At 35.0% G+C, this 16,475-nt stretch overlaps 1 protein-coding gene across 1 annotated transcript in view; it reads left to right on the forward strand.

Annotated features, from left to right (window-relative positions):
* The window catches only part of LOC150100472 (protein CFDP2-like), a 35,890-nt gene extending 32,833 nt beyond the window's left edge, over positions 1-3,057 (forward strand). The window contains exon 2 of the mRNA XM_090402660.1: positions 2,911-3,057. Within this exon, the coding sequence (XP_090258786.1) occupies positions 2,911-3,057 (147 nt within the window). The remainder of the gene's footprint in view (positions 1-2,910) is intronic.
* Positions 3,058-16,475: the final 13,418 nt, after the last annotated feature.

The following is a 16,475-nucleotide window of genomic DNA, read 5'->3' on the forward strand; positions in this document are numbered from 1 at the left end:
TTATCTTGAAAAGGGTAAACAAAATGTGTTTTATACGTGCTCAAGCTTTCCAGAATGCTCTGGAAAGCTTGAGCACGTACAGTCCATCTCATTAGGTATTTAAAAGAGAATTTATAACATGCCTCTGTTATAGTATGCTCTCAAACCTTTTGGTGCTATAGACGGTAAAGCTTTTCCACGGAGATTAGTGATTTCTGTATTTATATGCGATATGGTTAATTATCCTGAATACTATGCGATATTTATGCTTCTGTCTATTCTATAATTAGCATCGAAGCAATCGGTAGCATAATGTCATAGGTGTTCGTCTTTGTCTTTAGTATTTTATATTCTTTTAGGATAAAGTTGGTATAATCTCTTTGTTTCCCAAGATAGGCTTCATTATTTTATACTGCAATAATATTAATGTATTTAGTTTATTGAATTCACAATTTACACTAGTGTATTTTGATATGTTTTCACATCTCCGAAATTTTCTTCTGGATGATTTATGTGGCTATTCCAGTTCATATCGTCATCAAGGTAAATTAAATTCGAAGGTATTGAATTGCTTCAACTTATAGGATAGTTGTTTTTTTACAGATGTATATGTTTCTAAAGTGTTGTTGTTGTTGTTCAGATTTATGATTATCATTTACTTTGTCTTATCAGAATTCACGTGAGTGAAATTTGTAGTAAATCAGTTGATGACTAAATTTATGTCATGTTGCGTATTTGCTTGGTAAATGCAAGCAGACATTTGCTTGGCATATACTGCAATATAAGGGTAGATTCATAGCTGTGCCATGTCCTGTGTATTCGAAGATATTGTCTATGAAAGCTAGCTGACTAATATTATGCATATTGATCCTTAAGAGCACTCAAAAGAGTACCTCTCCCTGTGGGACTAGACAGATTATTGGTATTTTTCTACTGTGAGTAGATCCAGAACATTGGATTTGTTTTCTCCTTTGGAAGAATATGAACTCCTTGATTAGAGATCCACTCGTTTCAACAACGTCTTTGTTTTCTTTTGTTTTTCAGTAAATATGCCTATTAGAAATACTGTTTTCATTTTCTAAGGTGATGCTGATCTGTAAAATCCGAATCTTCTACGAAGGTTATTGCTCCCTTAATTTTCTGGAAAGCATGTTGTGTTCTTCAGTGATATGAATTTTTTTTGTACATGTAGCGAGCTTGTTAGAAATTACCATATCCACAAATTGATTAATAATCAGTAGTGTAGTTACGTCTATAGTTGCTGAATTTCTGAATTTCTTTACCCATATTTAGATACCCTGCTTGGAAAGAAGGCAATGGACACCATACTGTGAGAAACAAACATCCATGGCACCCTCCTTAATACGATATAGAACCTCTATTCGCTATAATGACTGCAACATATTTTTTACAAGCGTATTATAGCAATCAATGGGCATTTTGGACGATTCTTCTTGTAGGCATGTAATAAAGTCCAGGACTGTTGTGGGGAGAACGCCCCTTGACTTCACTCAACGCTTCATCTCCCACAGATGTACAATAGGATTGAGATCCGGGTTCTGTGAGGCCAGAATATTCATGTGATGTTCATGTCCACAAACTACGCAATTACAGCAGCAAACGTATGGCACAGTGCATGCCCTTGTTGAAAGAGACAATGGTCAGTTCCACAATAAGTAGGAAACATTGCATTGTCCAGAATGTTCACATACCTCTCAGAGTCCAGTATTCGTCGCACCAGAAACAGAGGTCCTAGGCCAAACCAGGAAAAGACCATACCATCAGACCGCCATCTCCGAAGTTAGGATTACGCACTCTGGTAAGAGACGTTCACCGTCATCTGCCACACCCGATCATCTGCTCGGTAGTAAGGTACATGCTCTTTGCACCACTGAAGTTGACGCTGCATGTTTATTCGGGTAATGTTTATGCATGTTTATGTCGGGGCTTGCATATTATGATCCTACAATGGAAACGTATGTTGTGAGCTTCGGTTCTGAATGTTTTTGTGCAGATTCCAGTCGATGCCTGAAACTTCTCATTTTCAAAGTGTCGGCGACAAAAGGTGATTTTTACATATTATCCTTTGTAGCACTCTACCGTCACGTTCAGTGAGTGTGATGGGTCGTCCATTGCGTGTAGCGCTTGCAGTTCAATGACTCATCCATTTCAGTATGATATCACTGATTGTTGACCTCAGATGGCCCAATTTGTCAACAATTTGCCGAACAGATATGCCTGCAAGTCTGTCAATTCCCTTCTTGCTGCCATTTCACAAGGACACTGTTGGTTGATTTGGGAGTTGATTGATTTCACTAGGACTGATTTGGGTGCATCGTATTCCTTCACTTTATACCGGCTACGAAGACGGGACTCGTTACATGGCACGATGGGGATGTCCGTGGACTTCTCTCCAATCACTGTAAATATGATTAGTGGTCTTTTAATGTGTTTGGCAGAATACAAGTTTCAAACATTTTATTTATTTATTTCCTTATTTATTTATTTCCTTATGATCGGACGTAGGTTGGCTGCATGTATAACATCTTTGGTGAATTCTTGTACCTTTGTTTGATGAATGAAAAGAAAGAGTTCTGCTTCCCTTATTGTTGGACAAACTACATTGTCTAATATGCTTATGATTCTAATGGGAGGATTGTGCTTTTTAAATGAAAGGATATTTCTGTGTAGTACTAGGATTATAAAGAGTACCAATTAATATCATTTGCTAGCTATTTGAATGGCCAGCAGATGGTTAGCTACTCAATCATTCAAGAATGGTTTCAAGTGCTCTAAGAATATAATCTAACATCTCCTTTAGTAGATTACAGGTTTGGTATTTTGCAAAAGAAGCTATTATAGGTAGCTTGTTTTTGCATTTCTTATCTGCTTTGTAAGGTGGTTTTTTCATTGTTTTGTGTTCTGTTTTAGCCTAAGTTATCTGGTTATGCTCTAATTCTTTCTATAGAGAATCCTTCATTTTTTGCAGAGTTCCGAGCATCACTTCGTATCTCTTCTTTTGTGCAGACTGATGACAGGAAAAAGGCGCAGAGGAAGACTAAGAACCAGATGGATTGATTTGCTCAGAAATGCTTTAGAAGAAATGTTAGATATGGCAATATTGGAGTGCTGAGAATTAATAGACTAATTTGGAGGAATATTGGGGATAGGAGATTATTAATAATGTAAACTGTATCTGTTTGAGTTCATTTGTTCTCTCTTTCTTTTCTGGAAGTTTCAAAGGCTAATGCCAAAGTATAAATAATATTTGTATGTCCATGACTTGTTCGTGCGTATTCTTTCGTCTCGAATACGATCCGCCGCAGTCTATTATCGTGACATGTTAATTCATTAATTACAGTTTCAGATGATGTGACACCGTTGCGAACTATTTCTTCAGCTAAAATAGCTTAAATAATTTAAATCATTTTACAGAGGCATTATAACTCGGCCCTTGTATCAATAGTGTAAAACTAATAATGGAAAGGAATACTGTACTTAGGGAAGATCACGTCTTCTAATCAAAAGAGTTGTGAAAATAGTACATAGAAAGTAAGATTCTGTTTATTGGTGCTACTGTTCTCAGACCAATTTACATAATATTCAACAATGATAATAATGATGGATAATATTTAACAATTAATTATGTTAAGAGCAATATGATAGACAATTAAGAAGCCGAACATCGCGACCATATTACCTTATAACATTTCAGTCAATACTTTTTTTCTCATGATTATTAATAGATTTACTAATATCGTTTCGTTGCTTTATCATTAGAGACGTGCCGTTTCCTTCATTTGTATTCGGTACTACTATCGGTTATCCCACTTCTTATTCAGAGTCCTCTAAAACAGGCGAGTGCGTGTAACCTTATTGCTTGGTTTAATGTCAATGATGGGAAAAGGGTCTTCCCTTCCCCCAGTGCACTTCTGTGAGTAGCTAAGAAATCGAAGCTTCCTTCCTGAAAAGATTTTGTGTGTTAAGGACAGTGTGGAAGGGACAAAGAGAATGAAGGTCTGCTGTCTACTTTAAGGTAGGCTGACCTCTTTTGATTAGACACTTCAACTTCGCAGCCGCCTCTCATAAAAGTGAGTGGGAAAACAGCCAATTGCGGGCCATTTGTTAGTACTGTCACCATGACAACCTAGAAAAAGGTTATTGATAGATTCTGGACATTCTATACAAATTCTTCGTATTTCGAGCAGCATCGACATCATCAAAACGAAGGAACAATGCACTTCGAAACACAACTGATCTGACATGTAGTCATGAAAGCGGTAGACAGCTCAGACCAGGAAATAATTTAAGAACCTTCAATCATCGTTTCATTGTGCACAGTACTTGCGCACACTTGCATTTTCTCTTTTTACCACATAGTTTGAACTTATAAGACAGTTGATGTTCCATTGTTTCATTAATAGCGATTATTTTAGCTTAATGGACTGTTGTCATCTCTCCCTCTCCCTGTCTGTCTATCTTTAGCTGCTATTCTTATGTCTCGAAGCAGACTATTGCTTACTGTCGTGTCGCTGCATTCACCTGCCTTCTAACTACGTAATTGATTTGTTCGCCGTCAACTGCCACTTGCTATACAGACGGCGCTCTGTTCGACTGGAGGACTAAGGCACAGACGCAGTCAGTGACGTGACGTGGGGCTATTTGGTGTGTGGATTACCGACGATAAGATGCTCACCTGGCTGTTAGCTTTTCCCGCTCTTCTTCCGGCCGGTAAGTAGTCTTTATCTTCTCTTGACCACCTCTATTAGATGATTATGTCAGGGAATAGGGGTGTTGGCAATAGAGGACACACTTGTTTCTGAATGTCCCATTGTCAATATTTTCACCGCCTATTTTCCTTCCGTTTCTGTTTTGTACCTTGTGACCCGTTCGCGGATACGTCGATGAACAGGTCTAATCCCTGATAACTCTTGGAGAATAAGAGAGTTTAAGAAAGTAAATTTTTTTTTTATTTATCTAAATAAATCAGTATGAGAAATGAAGGGGAGTTGGAAATATTATTATATGACATGATCATACTATTATGTGGTATTCTATATGTGACTGTTGTATTCAAACAGTTGTTGGTCAGTCACTACTTTATGATGGAATACATCCATCCACGACACTCTTTGATTGTTTATCTGTTTGTATTTTGTTTTCTGTAAATTTTGTTCAGTTAACTACGAACAAAAGGAAATTAAACATTCATAAAAGAGTTGTTCATGAAACCCAAAGAGCAAAAACTTACCACCATTTTAGTATAGTATATTTTCTGTTAAGTATATTTGTCAGAACCCGCACTGCTTAAATAAGACTATTAATTAATTCTACAGAGGAGTTTTTAACATTTTAGTAAATTTAAGTCAATAGCTTTGCTTAAAACAATTTGGTTGCCGAGAGAAAATTATAACACCTGAAAATTAAAAACAATTTGGAAAGTAAAATATATTTCAGATATTAATGTATATGTTCAGACGGAATAGTACTGTTTTTTTTTAATATAAATTTTTCCCATCGCATTCTTATATTCTAATAGCATTTCAAATAATATTATGCACTGACTTGGGTTCATAACAGATTTATGCACTCGTGAGAAAGTTATGGATACGAAATTAAAGTTCAACACAAAGTAATGAATATCTTAGAATTATTGAGAATAACAGGTTATTAGTTATTGAATTCTTGTAGGAATACATCAGGACATATTTCAGCATTCTACAAAACAAAATGTAATACTGAAATCACATCATGATCACATGATACGGCCACTTGATTAGCACTATAATTTCATAAATATTGTTATTCACAAGAAAATATTGAAAATAACGAAGTAAATACTGTATTGCTAACATCATCGAACATTAGAAGAATTTACGACATGTTAACCTAATTCTTGACAAGATCACTCGCCAGGATATCCTAACATAAACAAGAATTAGAAGTGTTTTATGACTGTTTAACAAATGGTTAAAAGTAACATTTTAACATAACAGTTAAAAGATCTATGTTTAATTTAATTTACATTGTGAGGTAACGTAAAATTTTCCTGCGAAACACTACCTTCCATGCTTGTTATCATCACCGAATTGTAGTTCTATCTGGAATATTCTCATATATGATCATCAAAAGCTATTCTACTGAAACAACCCTTCAGAAGCCCTTTTTTGATTATCTGTAATCTCATTTTGACAGAATATACTGCGAATTTTTGTCGTTTTATCTGAGGTGCATACAAAGTATATTAATCTTATATGTCTCATCTACGTTCGCGTGCAGGCAAAGAAAAATTGCAGTGTATTACATTTATTATGAATATTACACAGATAAATTACAAAGAGCTTTCCTCTACCAAATTCCACCTTTGGGACAAAGCATTTTATAGGTTTCGCCGATTCATTACAAAAACCAACCGATTACACCTTTCGATGTAATCAAGAACTCGTGAACGATAGCTGTTTCGTGAACTTCATCATGAAAGATTTGTTGAGGTTGGTAGCTTGCTCTTTCTATAATGAAGCTGTTTTTCACTGCCGCAGGAGCAACGCGGTATGCGAACTATTATATCGAATTCTAAAAACAATTAATTCCATGCAGTTGACAAAAATAAATAATTCGAAATTATAATAATGAAACAGAAGGCGTTTAAAGGATAATACTCTAAGGCTTAATTCGGCTCTTATAATGCTGAAGATTTCAAGATCTAATTTATATTTACTGGTAATTAATGTTCACACATTTGGAAGAGCTAATAATACATAATGAAGCGATGCTTTTCGTTCTTAGACTTTGAGGATCAAGTGCCACTTAGTAACCGCGAGGATGATTAAGTCATCTTAAGATTTTTTTTTTCTTAAGATTTTTTTTTTTTCACATAGGTGGTGCTGCGGTGGTTATTCCGAGATAAACTGATTATCTGCTGTTCATGTTTAGTCTATCCCGGAAGTGTATTCTAATACTGTGTGAGCTTCGATGATGTGGCTAATCGTTTAGTTTTCTAACGCCCCGTTTTATTTTATTTATTTATTCTTTTTTTAAAAAAAAAAAAAAAATCCAAACTGCATCTTGCATCGCGTTCTACAGTTATGTGTCACTTCAATATTTTCACTGATGTTTTTGGAAGTCTTTCAATTTCGTTTTTTTTTTTATTTTTTTATTTTTTTTTTAATGTTATTGAAATCACCGGTATCAGGATAAAATATTTCAGCAATCATGATGTACACAACGTTTGATATATATATATATATATATATATATATATATAAATATTTATATCGCAGGTGAAATGTGAAAATTTAGTACTTTTATACGAATGACAAGTTGATGTTTTTGTTTTTTTTTTGACTACAGAAAAGTTTAATAATTAGTGCATTTGACATAGTATTCAGCGAATGAATGTTTTATTACATTTGGTACAAGAGATTAGGAATTACAGTTTCACAAAAGACAGGTGTGTGCGACACACCTATCTGTCTTGCGGTTAGTGTTAATTCTATAGGCTTCTTTTTAGTAAACATTAAAATGAGGAATACTTGAAGTTTTTAGAAATTGACTGCAGTAGCTGATTGGAAATTTAAATTGAGGGATCTCCTTTAGAACTTAAGATGAGCAAAACTTTGTACCGTTATCCACAATGAAGAGAAAGAGAAATTTTCTGGGCTTTTCGGTAATTTTTGGAATTTCGCTCAGCATGAATTTTCACTTGTTAATGACTAATGACAGAGTACTTAGCTCAGTCGGTATAGACGGAGCCCTTTGGTCGGAAAGGCCTAGGTTCGATTCCCGTCCATGACGTGAGGAACCTTCATAAGGGACAAAAATCTCGGGTTTTACGTCCCTCAGAACAGTCAAACCGGACTCGTGAACACACAACACATACAGATCTACAGACATAAATACTTGGTCTTAGGGGGATGCAGCAGAGGAGTGACTAACCGGCTGCATTAAATCGTCGTAAACCTCTCATTAGGGGTGGTTAGGAATTCAACCCGTCCTAAGAGATGAATGAGGAACGGAAGGAATGAGTAGACAAGCTCATTTACATTTCGCCCAAATCCGTTGCTTTCTTCTCGTCTAGAAACTGTGTGTGTGTGTGTGTGTGTGTGTGTGTGTGTGTGTGTGTGTGTGTGTGTGTGTGTGTGTGTGTGTGTGTGTGTGTGTGTGTGTGTGTGTGTGTGTGTGTTAGAATGAAAACTATGCTGTTACAAAAATGCTGTTGAATTCCGATATCAAATTAATTATGAGTATGTACCCATTTCTGTTCGCTTTGTCGTGCTCTTGATTGCAAACATTCAGACAGATCAGTGCTAGTTTTTATATTCGAGGGCACAGGGTATAAAAACATCTCCAAGGATTCTGAGATTTTTCTAGGTAGTAACAGAAACAATAGCGTAATATTTTCAATTCCTTCCGTAGAACTTGATGGCTGTTAACTCAGGAATTATGACGATTAGCTGACTATGACATATATAATGACAGAGCGGTGACCTTCTGTACTGTTATGTCTCTAATATGTTTTTCACAGTGGATTTCTCTATCTGTCCATAGCATGGGTTTTGCAGTTACACTAGTGATGGACTGCTAAATTGGAATCTGATAGTTGCCAAGAGTCTAAACATTGTGAGTCTATTATAGCAGTTTTATTATAGCAAATTCAATATAAGATATTGAATTTCTTTGACTAATTCCTCTTCATCGTCAGTAATCAGACTGCTTTTAGTAAGTTTTAAATTCAAGAAAGGCCACGAACTATTAGGCTCTGCTTGGTCAGTGAACCTAATGGTGAGAGGCTGGTTGTTTAGATAGTATAAAAAGTTAAAAGTGATTGTTGTCCTTGCTCAAAAATAAGAAAATCTCATCGAACATATCTCTTCATGGATTTGATATGTCTTTCATATACAATTTTGTTAATGCGGTAGAAAGAAGACTTCTCGTGGTTTAAAATATTCAGATGTTATGTAATATTTCAGAAGGATTATGTTTTTTAGAGAATTTATGTTGTCGTAACGTAAGAAATTATGATTCTGTACGCAGGTAAACAATTAACTACTAAGGCTCACTAAAATATCATGTTTGATGTCGCTGATGGTAAAAATAGAAAAGAAATGTTTAGAGATTCTAATGAAAGATGGCGACAATCTTATCAGGTCCTTTATTAATTTCCCTAAATATTTGGAAATATTGTGTTGGAAAACCTAAACCTGCAACACCTGGACTCAGATCATATCTTCTTTGTGAATTTAATTTTTTTTTTTTTGATAATTTGGAAAATATAAATTGTCTAAATTCTTACATTTACAGACAATCATGTGATTCTTCTCTCTTTCCAATGTCTTTGTTCTAAGAAAAAATGTGCAAACCCACGTCTCGTGAAATGATGTTCTCACGCTTATCATGATTTAGGGCATGAGTGCATTCACGTTATATCAACGAAATATATGTAAACGAACTAGAAATACAATTCAACTTATTACAATCAATGGACTGCAAGGAATAAGCCTTCACTAGCTAGAAATTTTCCATTTTATTTATTTGTTATTATTGATTTATTTATATCTTTATTTATTATTTTATTTATTATATCTTTATTTTTTATTTATTTAGTTATCGGATATGTTTTATTCTTGTTTTGCAGAAAATTGATAGAAATTAGCGAATTTGGGAATTATCTGGGTACTTTTTGAAATGCAAGGTATCTTGCCAGTTAATAATTTGTGACAAATGCTTTAGTATATATATAGCCAAGAATACGTTGCCGGAAGGAAACTTAAAGATCTACAAGAAACCGATCAAAGAAGAAAAGATGGGTGTGTTAGCTTATTTGTTGTTCATAATTCTAGTAGAAACAATTTGAGCTAAAACTGAAATTGCGGCTAAAGAAATCCCTATATCAAATTTCATGAAAATCCGATAAGCAGTTTCATTTGACTCGAGACTAGTCAATATCTTGGACAAGGCATAATCTTTTAATTATAATAATAATAATAATAATAATAAGTGAATAAAATATTTTATTATTATCAGCATCTTTGTTAAATAATATAAATAAAATCAAAATAATTCCGGCCTTAGAAGCAAATAAACAACAGTTCAGAACACAAAAAAAGTTCTCTAAAAGCTTTTGTGATATGTCTTCGGTCATTTTGTGATGAATTATGATTAATTTCTTGATTATGATTAATTAGGAGATTGCACTCGGTAATAAAACACTTTCTCTTATCATGTTTTAAATCTTCTGATTAAAAGTCATTAGTGGCATAATATAAAATGCGTTGTTAGGAGGAAGAATATTTTGGGTATTATATTTTTATTTTATGTTATTCTATTTTATTTTATTTTATATTTTATTATGTTTTAGTTATTTTAATATTTATTTTATTTTAGGTAACTTTGCAAAGAAGTGGAAGTTGTCACCAGTGGCTTTAGCAAGGAACCAGAATTCACGACTATAATTTGAGCACGATGCAGGTTTTAGGCGTTCTTCCAGTGTACAAATTACCCAACAAAGCTTTATTTTAAAGAAGTCTATACATTTCTGTGTGCCATTATGTAGTTAAGCCATATGGCAGATTTCGGTAAAAATTGATATCGGGACAACTACTAAAACTCCTGACGGCCAGAAACGGTTAAATCTATTATTACGCCATCTTCATCTCTCCATCGGTGATATCAAGATTATCTTTTAAACTATTTGAAAATTTCAATTACATTTGACCTAAAATTCATTGTGAAATCTAGTTCGTTATAAAGATGTGTATTCCAGTGAGTGCATCTTGTTTTGTTAGTGATTTAATCAAGTTTTGTTTTTTCACATAATGTCAGGAAGGAAAACTGAAATTTTGATGAAAATCAATTGTCCACGCTTTGGTTGTTACGGAAATTCCATTCACTAATGTGGAACGAGAATTAGCGAGGCGAATGGATAATGTGATTAAAGTTTTCTTTCCTATGAGAATAAGGATAAAAACAATTATGAGCGACACCAACCATAAAGTGTGATATGAAATAATTAGAATTTTTGTGAAGATCGAAATGTATTTGACCTTAGCCATCAAGTACAAAACTCATCACCTACTAGGGAAACGTTTATTTTGAAAGGCTATAATATGCTTTTAAATACTTTGAGAATTATGTTCAGATATAGACGCTAATGAATCACATAAGCATAACATTTACGATTCAAGATCCCTCTTTCCCTTTTAGTTGTTTATGTTATGATGACCACATGTGAAACAAATGGACCGAACATGAATCGCCCCATACAGCATTAAAAAAAAGTTGTACTCAGTACTCCTAGAACAGGTTTTGTTGTAGCTATTTAGACAATGATCATTTGGGAATTGTTCCGACAAGTATGAGTGACATTAGTCTGTGTGATGAAAGCGAACGTACTGGTTGAGATAAAAGTCCATTGCACTCAACGCTAAGGCTAGAGCGATACGATCAATTTTTTTTTCAAAAAAGTCCTATTATTGTAATAGGACTTTTTTGAAATAGGAAATTTTTCACCACTGAGCTCATTTACCTACCGAATAAGATTTCTATGAGATTTATAAGAGGTATTTCTTAACATTAGATAGGTGTAACTGAAAATATGGCAGATCAATGTTTATTACGTCGAATATTTTAAATATGTTTTATTTTTATGATACAATAAACAAATATTTTATGTTAGGGAAAATTATGTGGATATCGAAAGCTCTTAATTTGAAAATCCTCAATTTGTAAACTGGCCCGCTTTTGGCAACGATTATTGGTGCCAAATGAGAAAGTTTGTAGACGTTCTCATTTGGCACCAGTTGATTAGTCCACTTGTGTGCAATGTTTTTGAAAGTATTATTTGAAAGTATTATATCACAAAAGCGTTAAAAATAGGAAACAATGTTTATTATTCTAAGGCTTCTATAATGCACTGCTTCGAAAGAAGTCAAGGGACACCATAGTATGAGGAACAAACAGCAATAGCACCCAACTTAATAAGATGAACGACCTCCTTTCTCTGCGATGATTGCAACAATCCTACAGGGCATATTTTCCACAAGACTACGATAGTGATCAATGGGAATTTTGAACCATTCTTCCTGTAGGCATGTAATGAGGACCTGGACTATTGTGGCGTTGACGTCCCTTGACCTCACCCTACGCTCCACTTCATTCCACAGATGTTCAGTCGGGTTGATATCAGGGCTCTGTGGAGGCCAGTCAGGTGTTGTGACCTTCATATCCACAAACCAAGCAGTTACAGTAGCAGCCTTATGACACAGCGTGTCTTGCTGAAAGAGACAATGGTCAGTTCCGTAGAAACACCAGAAAGCATTGTCCAGAATGTGCAGATACCTCTCGGAGTTTAATGTTCGTGGCACAGGAAACAGAAGTTTGATACCAAACTAGGAAAAACAAGAACATATAATCTCACCGCCACCTCTGAATTTCATAGTTAGGGTTACGCACTTTGATAAGAAACTTTCACCGGGAATCCGCCACACTCACACCCGTCTACTTGGTAGAGGGTGTAGCATGATTCGTCGCTCAAACATACAGCTTGTCAAGTTTCCACGTCACACTGTACACGCTCTTTGCACCACTGATGGTGACACTGCATATTTGTCGGGTTGCGTATTGCGGTCCTTACAACATGGAAACCCATGTTGAGACTTGGTTCTGGATGTTTGTGTGCAGATTCATGTTCCAGTTAATGCCTGGAACTTCTCATTCAACTTGTCGGCCGATCTATGGAGGATTCGTTGTAGCATCGTACGGTCACGTTCGGTGAATGTGTATGGTCGTCTACTGCGGGTAGCACTTGCAGTTGACTCCCTGCGCGTCCATCTCAATTGGTATCATTGATTGGCGACCAGGGATGGTCAAATTTTTTAACAATTTTCCGAACAGATAGGCTTGCAGTATGGTATGCTTTTCAATGTATTCCAGCTACAAACACGTGACTGTAACAGGGCACGATGCACCTTGCCCATTGTGGTATCCATTGAGTTCTTTCCAAGCAGTGCATTTGGTCCCACAGAAGGAAGATGTGGAGGAATTTTAAAGGCATTGCTGAAGGCAGCTGACACAAATGAAAAGGTCTGGGTCTGGAGATCCGAACAGCAGAGTAAAATTTATTACCAAACATATAAATATATTTTGGCAACTACAGCAGAAAAGAGGAAAGCTAGTATAATAATGGTAAGGCTGGATTTCTGTTCAGGACATGGACTTTTCTCATTACTAATAAAAAGACCAAATTTCTTTTTTATGTTCCAACATAAAGATGAGCGCTAATTCACATGGAGGGAGAAGACACAATAAATAACATTCATTAACCATGCCATTGTTGATAGCAATTTCTTCAATCTGCTTCAGTAACATAGTCTCAAATATTAAGTGATCGCCATGAACTTTGAACAGGATAAAATTGAATATCATACTGAAAATAAAGTTTTAAAAGAATCAAATCGGTGGTATGCAGGATATAAAATTCAGAAATCCATGCTGGATTCAAGGAGTTACAGAGGCAGTCAAGGAAAAGAAGAAAGTGTATCGAAGATGCCTGGAAAGTAAGTTAGCATGCATTCTGCGAGAATATAAAGAAAAATGAAAGAAATTGAAGCGATGTGTAATGGAAGTAATATAAAACAAACATCATCGGAAGACTAGTAAAAACATACACTGCTCGACAAAATGAAGAAAACACTTCGACAAGATGGCATAAGCAGAGCAGTTTGCGATAAAGGAGGAAAAAAGTTCTTCTTTCGGTGTGCAATAGAATAACACCTAAATGAAGTGACAGCGAAAAACGTGGAGCAGTATATAAGGGGTATAAGAATCACCAAAAGATCACAAGACAGAAGACATCACAGTGTGCTCAATAATATGTTCATATAATATTAGTAAGGCGTATGATAGCTGAATTATCCACATAGTGGTCGGCCATGCTGGATATTACAGATATCATAGAATGTTATGAATGTTCATAACATTCTGTGGCAATAAATCCCATTCTTCCACCTGAGCAGAATTTATCTCACTAAATGACCAACACGATAGTTGTCTGCGTGCAATCTCCATGAGTGTCCTACATGTTCGATCGGGTGTAAGTCTGTTGAATATTTTCAGCTTCAAGATACTCCTGCACCATTTAATCTCTATGGGCTTTGCATTGCCATGTATTAAAAGAAAATCGGTGGGGGCCAACCACGCCCCAATCCCTAAAACGTCGCACGTAGAGTGCTAGCATCAATCCAAGTACCTCTGCGCAGTTACGGTATCTCTGTGAAAAACACGAAGAGAGGTGTGGCCATTGATCATTATTCCGTACCACGCCATTATTTTTTCCACCGTAAGTGTCTCCTTTTCGGATGTTATAGGAATGCTACTGCATTCTTCGTTTTCTGCAGATCAAAAACAACACCTATAATCCGTCTATACGACTAATCAGAAAACAGAACTGTATCCCATTTAGCAGCATTTCAAGTCGTGTGGCACCAATTTCGACGAGCGAGCTCTGCGGTAGTTTGTGGATAATGATATAAAGACCACTGGCCTTTATATCATTATCCACAAACTCTATGGGCTTTGCATTGCCATTGAAGTTCCAATTCTAGTAGGGTCCACTAGAATTGGAACTTCTTAAAACCAAAAGAGGAACAGTACTGTACAAGGATTTAGAGGTAATAAAGGTATATGTTTTTTAATCTTTGGTTGAAAACTGAAGATAAAAAACATTCTAGATATCTTGAATAATTACTGAAAAATTGCTAAATGAAACAAGAGGTGATAAAACAGAGCAGAAAATATTTCACAGGAATGCAATCAGGAGTACATATCAGTGCATGAGATAAATGTTTAAATGTAATGCAAATTTATATCTAATATAGCATATTTATCAGATTTATGCATATATATCAGTTATATTTCATTTTTGAGAGGGTTTAAAAATATCTCACATATATTTTTTTTCTTTAATCAAAGTGTAATTATCAGTTTTTTTTTTTTTTTAAGTACATATTTTCCTGTAAAAGGATAGTTACGAAAGCAGTTTATATGCATATTCTTTAGCAGGACGTAATCTATATACTGTATCATTATAACAACAATATAAAATAATCTAAAGATTATATTTTATGTTACCACCGTAAGCAGGATATTCACTGCATATATTTCCCCTGTGTTAGACACAACCCTATGTAAACAGGAATTTGCGAGGATCAATATTTTTATTTATTTGTAACTGCAATTATTTCTATCAATTACTCTAATAATTAGCTCGTCACTCCAAATTTGAAACACAAAAATGTGACTTTTTTAGGGATGGAACATCTTTTATCACGAGTACTAAAGATTTCAATTAGTGTCCCTTAGTCATTTTGAAATTTCCGTTATTTTGCAGGTGGTTTGAAAGGGCAATGAAGGTATGGTTTGAACATGTTGAACACTGGTGAACCTGTCTTCATCAAGAACCACTACTCTGACATAAATTTAGTTTGTTAGACTTCTTACTTGTGCTCATGTTCTCACTTGACCTATTCTTGTTGTAGAATAGGTCTTGTTTTATTTTCTTTAATGTATTATTGTCATTTTTTTCATACTTTTTTAATAAACAAATATGAGTTTTTATATGAAACACAGATATTAAAGATACGTGTTTCATAGAAAAATTTCATAGTGCCAAAATTAGAAACTGCTCATCACTGTGTGATAATCTTGGTTCGATTTTGCATCACCATACGATAAAAAATTTTTTAAAAAAATCGTCGCTATCAGATGAGAAAACATTACGGTTTCTTAGCAAACCCTACTTTCACACCAATAGTAAATCCTCCGCACAAAAGGCTGTTGGGGCTAAGAATTATATTAAAAAAATAATAAACATAGAAAACTGATGTAGGGACCAAACATAATACTTTTTTAAGTCAGATCCAGTCCCCACCAAGCGATGAAATTCGCCTGTTGCTTATACGTATATGCATATTCACGAAGCATCCATACCCACGTTCTAACCAAGCCGTCTAAAGCCGAAATATCATTGTTAACCATGGAACTTATTTGCACCAGGAAAGACAGCTTCCGTTTTTTGAAACGTTCCTTGCAGAACAATTATCCTTTGAAATAAAGAATAAGAATTGTTAATGATGTGCCGCAAATGAGCTTTTTATGGAAATGAATTCCATCCTAATATTGTCCTAACATTTGTGGATTTTAAATGCTTTTTTGCATTACAATCTGCTTCCGAAGCATGAAGAAGACTTTTCAAAATATGCTCAAGTTGATGAAGTAACACAATGTCGTTTACATAACATGGGCTACCATTTAAATATTTTTGCTGATTTAAAAGCAATTGCATTATTGCTATTCAATGAGGATTTAAGACCAGTTGCTGTTTTTTGTCGCAGTGCAAAATCGGAGGAGCAAGTGTCAAACTATGGGAAAAGACTCGAACAAAAAAAGAAGTAGAAGCGTTAAAATCGCTCCGAGATATTGTTCAATGGTTTGGAGAGAAA

The sequence above is a fragment of the Typopeltis vanoorti genome, chromosome 13 (genome assembly GCF_054136105.1).
Source record: "Typopeltis vanoorti isolate ZY-2024b chromosome 13, IOZ_Tvanoo_1.0, whole genome shotgun sequence".
In the NCBI taxonomy this organism is placed as follows: Eukaryota; Metazoa; Arthropoda; class Arachnida; order Uropygi; family Thelyphonidae; genus Typopeltis; species Typopeltis vanoorti.